The following is a 6,312-nucleotide window of genomic DNA, read 5'->3' on the forward strand; positions in this document are numbered from 1 at the left end:
CATAAAGACCCAGGCTCCAGGCATCTCAGCAGAGGCTGGTCCCCAATGTACTTAGACACACTCAAGCCATGGATGCTGGCAATCAGGGATTCTTCCAGTGACCTTGGTGACCACTAAGTGTTTGGCTCCCTGGTTGAATGGCTAAGGATAACTTAGGTATGACCAGCTGGTCTCTACTGAGCTCAAGCAGTGTTGCTCTGAAGGGTCATCCGCCTGAGAGCCAGCACCCACTCACTGTTCCACCCCACCAATGGATGTAGTAGTCATGGTGGCTTGCTGTACAACTGGGCTTTCACACCTGCAATATATTTTGTGCTACTACTGCCACTGTCTGAGTGAATCACGTCTCCAGACAAACAGTGGCATCACTTAGAGCGAGGTTGTTAGGGTGTTAGATTCATTTGCTGTGAGTTGTCCGCCCTCTTTTCAATGTCTGCACAATAAACTGTGTGTTTGAAAAAGACACACTGTCAGCCTCTCGCGATGCATCAGCTGTGTTCAAGGCATGGTGTAACACACTCTAACTTTCAAATGGAGAAACTGCTAGCACAGAGGGGCTAGCTAGCCGGATTGGAGTCACAGCTAACCATACTGCACACCCGCATTCATTACACAGCCAAACGACAGTTCACAGTAACTGTGCTCACACATTCCAGTTGTTCTGGTTTTTGTTCCAACAGCACAGGTGGCTCCTCAGAATGTCAGTAATTTTAGAGGCATTGCTGCTAACGAATACAATGCTTTCAGATGACTAAAACTCATTGTTTTTTTTCTAGTTACATGCAGAATCTAAGTTAATCAGAAAGAAAATTATATTCATTAAAAACTACTTATCTGTTTGATCAATTTATTTATCCTTTTCAAATGTACTGATTTAGCATATAAAAATAATATAATAAAAATAAATTAAATGAATTCAGAGAAGGTTTATTCTATTGATAAGCAACAGGACATTTAATTTCAGTTGAAAACTTCAATAAAATCAATAAAATAACTTTTTACAATGCAAAATATCCAACAGAAATGAAAGCAGAGGAAAGCTGACCACCACCCTGGTCAACAGTTGCTGCTGACCAATTTACTTCATCTAGGCTCCCCATCCTCCCTTCCATCCTCTACATCTTTCTAAAGCATTATTATCTAGACACAAATCCATATCATGACAAAGTTTTAAAAACAGTTTCCCCAAATCGCTTTTTTCTAAGTAAGTAGTTGTAGTGCTAAGAGGAAAAAATACAAAGAGGACCTACCTGTCCCAATGTCCTTGCTAACACCACAGAAACTGTCGTCATCCGTACATTCTGGCAAGCCGTCCTCTTCCAGCCGCCCTTCAATCCTGCTAATTGTCTTGGCAAGGGAGAAGTCTGAGAAATCATCTGGGATGGCCACATCATTGGCAGTCTGCACATCAGGGTGTTTCAGTTTGAAGCTAAGAAATAAAACACACACACACATACACACACACACACACACACACACACACACACACACACATGAGCAGAAACAGGATGTGGAAGGTGGTGGAACTCCGATCAGCCACAGTCAGAGAAACCGGCTATGAAACTTAAACACGATGGCTCTGCAGGGGAGACTTTTAAGGACTTTGTTCTAAGGGTCTTGGTATGATGGGCCCATCCAGGCCTCCTGGCCAGATCCAGCCTACTGTGTTGGCTTTGCATGCTGTCGGGTGATGCTGCCCCATCGTGAGAAGGAATTACCAGGCCCTCAGTCCATCTCACTCAACATTTGCTTTCCATGTGGGGAAACACATTCTGACAAGAATCAAAGTTGACCAACATGTTGCATTTGACTTTTTTAAAATTAAGTGGATTCTTCTAATTATTCTTCTAATTATTCTTAATTAGGGAATAAAGTTCATTCCAAAGGCACTGAGGACTGGACCAGGTCAAATACACTGGGATATCACCAAGACTGCAATTCTGAAAGCCAGCTTACTTTTAACACAAAGGCAAATGGGTCTGAATTTTTTGCAATAATCACCTTTTTTTAAAAAATTTTATTTAATTTTATCTTATGTGTATTATTGTGAAGGTGTCAGATTCCTTGGAATTGGTGGTACAGACAGTTGTCAGCTGTCATGTGGGTGCTGGGAATTGAACCGGGTCGTTTAGAAGAGCAGACAGTGCTCTTAAGCACTGAGCCATCTCTCCAGCCCAATAATCACCTTTTATTTAAACAGTCACTGTGAAGCTTGGACAAAGGAATTCTGCAGGGATGCATGCAGTTTAGACAATGATCCCTTCAGGCCGTTTTTATTAAATTTATCTTCTCCCCTTCAATTCTATTTGTTCCTTCTTAAGCAATTGAAAGGCACAAAAGTTAATAAAGATTCCCCATTATTATAATGTAATTACCAGCTTGGGTAGTGATAGACATAAAGATGGAATAGCTTACTAGATGGTGCAATGAAACTATTTTCCTTTTATAAAAACAATAATAATATGTCATCATAGCCAGTATCATGAAAACATGCTCAGAATCCTGAGGGCAGTCTTGTACTCATTCAGAAACAACTACAAAACCCAGCAGGATGTAAATGATAACTATGACATAATCTAATGTATAGTACATCAAACATTCCCATCTTACAAACACAATAATGTGTGGCATTCTGTCAAGCAGTCAAGAGCTAGAAGACAATTTAATCTATTTGCAGGAACCTGATCCGAAAGCACAGGCCCCAGGACTAGAGAGACAGCTCAGCAGTTAAGAGCACTTGTTCTCACAGAGGACCCAAGTGTCCTTCCCAGCACCAAAATGGCAGCTCACAGCTGCTTGTAACTCTGGGGACTCTGACAGCCTCGACTGGTCTCAGAAGGGCACCTGTACAACTATGGCATACATTTATACAAACAGAAGTAGAAACACAGAAATTTTTAAAAAGTCATTAAACAAAACCCAAATCTCAGTCTCACTTTCAACAGTGACTCATTAAAAACAATAGTAAAATTTATGAAAAGGTAGTGATTTTGTTTTGGAGAATGCAAAATGTTTATTAACTGCTTAAAGCAGTTCCAAAATCACTGAGTATTATGGGATACATGCAGTAGCTTTATATTGGGGCCTTATAAAAATCGGGAGAAACAGAATGTTTACAACTGAGATTTCAGATACTGTGGGCTGTAAAGCAGAAAAAGAAAGCCATGCCTGTCAAACTATACTATACCTTAAATTTGTCTTCCTTTCCTTATCTGCAGAGTGGAGTCTGTTTTGAACCTTGTTCACAGGACCAGTGTTTTTTATCTTTGACTAGAGAAAAAGAATTAAACCTACAATGAACTAAAAGTCTAATAGTTTCTTCTTTTAAAAATGATTTTTTATTTTTATTTTTCTGTGCATTGTTGTTGTATCAGTATGAGGATGTTGGATCCACCGGAACTGGAGTTAGACAGCTATAAGCTGCTATGTGGGTGCTGGGAATTGAACCTGTGTCCTCTGGAAGAACAGTCAGCTCTCTTAGCCACTGAGCCATCTCTCCAGTGCCCAAGTCTCATAATTTGTAACAATAGAAATTTTGTTTGGTTTGGTTTTGGGTTTTATGTGTATGAGTATTTTGCCTGCATGTATGTCTGTGCACCATATGCATGCCTGGTGCCCTTGGAGGCCAGAAGAGGCACCAGACACACTGAGACTAGAATTACGGACAGTTTTGAGTTGCCATGTAGGTGCTGGGAACTGCACCTGGGTTTTCTGGACGAGCTCTTAACAAGCTCTTAAGCCAGTGCTCTTAACCACTGAGCCATTTCTCCAGCTCTAACAATTTTGTGACATATGCAATAATATTTTGCTACAAATAAGAATTGGTATTTTTATATAATTAATTCAATTGCACTTTCAGGAATGCCAGAACTGTGCAGGGAAGACATATATAGCATGCAGATCAAGAGAACCAGGAATACAGAAAATGAGTCCCAAAGATGCATATATATTCAGCCAGCCAGTGAATGTTAAATCAGAATGCTTTGATTTACAGAGTTCAGTTCTCATCATTAGCCAACTATGTGGCAAGCAGGCCTTGAAATGTACAGTTCCCCTGACTCAAAAAGCCTTGCAGATAGAAACTTAGAGATCTTGGGATGCCCAGTTTCTGGAAGAACAATATCTATCCAATGCCTTTTGGATGAGGACCTGTCTCACTTTACAAGATTATATTTCATGGAGAACTGAAGGCCTAATTCTATAAAGTCTCTTCTTTAGAACTTTGTTCACTAACCTCCAAGTTATTCAGTGGAATTATAAGGCAGAACTTATCCAAGATCTTTGTTTGTTTGTTTTTCAAGACAGAGTTCCTCTGTGTAGTCTTGGCTATCCTGGACCCGCTTTGTAGGTCAGGTTGGCCTTGAACTCACAGAGATCCGCCTGCCTCTGCCTCTGAGTGCTAGGATCATAGGTGTGCACCACTGGGCCCGGCTCCAAGATCTTTTATAAGCAATGCTGAATGAGTGCATCACAGCTGAGTACTGAGGTTCACATTCTTTCTGTTGAGCCATGCTCTTTCCCCATTCGTCTTTAAAAAACAAACAAACAACCCACCCTAGGGCCCAGCAGGACAGATGACAAGATGCTTGCTGCCAGTGTGATGGCCTGAGTTCAATTCCCAGAGCATACATGGCAGAAGGGAAGAACCCATCTCTAAAGGTGTCCTCTGACCTCCGTGTGCACACTGTGGCACAGATAAATGTGTTTAGTTTTGTTTTTTTAAGTTAAAATTCTAAATTCTACAGCACATAATCACATTTACAGAAAGTCTGACTTCATACCTTGGTTTCTGACCATGGAGCGTCCATCCCTTCAGATGACAACAGATCTCTACAAGTGAAAAGTACGCACTACATTAAATAGATAACATTAAGCTGAGACACTGTGACATTCAACAATAATAATATGCTAAAGAAGAAATACTGCTCTAGTCCTAGCTAGCCACATATTAACAACATAAATTATAAAGTTATTTCCATACAAAGTATATCTAGACATATGTATATATTTAACAATTACATATGCACAGAGAGTTTCATTTCACTCTGATTCTAGTTCCTAGGTATTAATTTACTTTGAATGAAGGCCAATAAAAAGTGCTTAGGTTAAACAATTCACTACAGAGAAGGCACGGCAGTATTTTCTTAGGAAAATGTAGTACAAATCTTTATTAGTATAAATGATAGCAAGTGATGACTGGCTACGTGGAGAGCTATCCACTTCCTAAATGAGTCAGCACTGGCAAGCGTGTGACTGCACCAAGCCTGACCGTCTGAGCTTGATCCGAAGGCTCAAGTACATGGTGGAACCAGAGTACTAATTCCAAGAGGTTGTCCTCTGATCTCCACCTACGTATGGTGGCACACACATGCATGCAGGTGCGCACGCGCGCATGCACACACACACACACGTAATATAGCGAATAATCCACTGCAGGCTTTCATCGTAAGCGTGCTCAACACCATCACTCTCATGCACTTGAACGATTGGTCAGGGTCTCTCTTCAGAACATTATGAACTCACGAATGTAAGGTCCAGCCTGCCTTTCCCATTGCTTAATGCTTTAAATTTGGCACAGCATTTCACATATAAAGTTTTAAACTGACATTAAGTAAACTGAATGAGTGAATGGATAAATCTAAATCCATTTATTTCCTGAACCCTTTGTTCAGAGTTTACAGAGTTACATCTGTATTTTAGAACGAGGCATATCTGTGGGTGTATACATACACTAGCTCACCAATAGGCTGGATCTGCCCAGACCCACTCACGACCTACTGCCTGTGCTGGTTTCACTCTACAGAAGTTGGGACAGAGACTACCTAAGCCCATGAATCCTAAAACAGTTGCTGTCTAGCCCTTTCCACGGAAAGCTCACTCGCCCCTCACCCGCTGTCTAGAGCACCTGTATTAATATCATGGACTACACTGTGTTGCTGTCTATTGCCATGTGGCGCAAATGCCATCATAGTCCCTAGAAATGACTGGCCAAAGTAGAGGACACACGAAATAACACGACTTCCCATCAGATGTCACCGACTGACCTGACCATGCATAAGTTTTTTGCTATTTAACTTTAATCATATTTACTAGAAATATCTCTATGAAAGGGAAGTAGCTTTTGAAATATCTTAAATTTATGGAAAATAACCTTTTCACACACAACACAAAAATCTTTCCAAAATTACACATAAGTATCTTGTTATTTCAAGCTGATGCCTACCACCATCACTAGCCATTCGCATTTCCTGCACTGTCCATTCCAACACACACACACACACACACACACACACACACACACACACACACACA

The 6,312-nt window shown here is 40.7% G+C and overlaps 1 protein-coding gene across 1 annotated transcript in view; it reads right to left on the bottom strand.

Moving 5' to 3' along the window:
• The window catches only part of Tex9 (testis expressed 9), a 38,132-nt gene that overhangs the window by 24,397 nt on the left and 7,423 nt on the right, over positions 1-6,312 (bottom strand). Inside the window, 3 exon segments of the mRNA XM_055598318.1 lie at positions 1,251-1,429; positions 3,188-3,270; positions 4,782-4,830. Of these exon segments, the coding sequence (XP_055454293.1) occupies positions 1,251-1,429; positions 3,188-3,270; positions 4,782-4,830 (311 nt within the window).

The sequence above is a fragment of the Psammomys obesus genome, unplaced genomic scaffold, assembly GCF_907164565.1.
Source record: "Psammomys obesus unplaced genomic scaffold, mPsaObe1.curated_primary_1811, whole genome shotgun sequence".
Classification (NCBI taxonomy): Eukaryota; Metazoa; Chordata; class Mammalia; order Rodentia; family Muridae; genus Psammomys; species Psammomys obesus.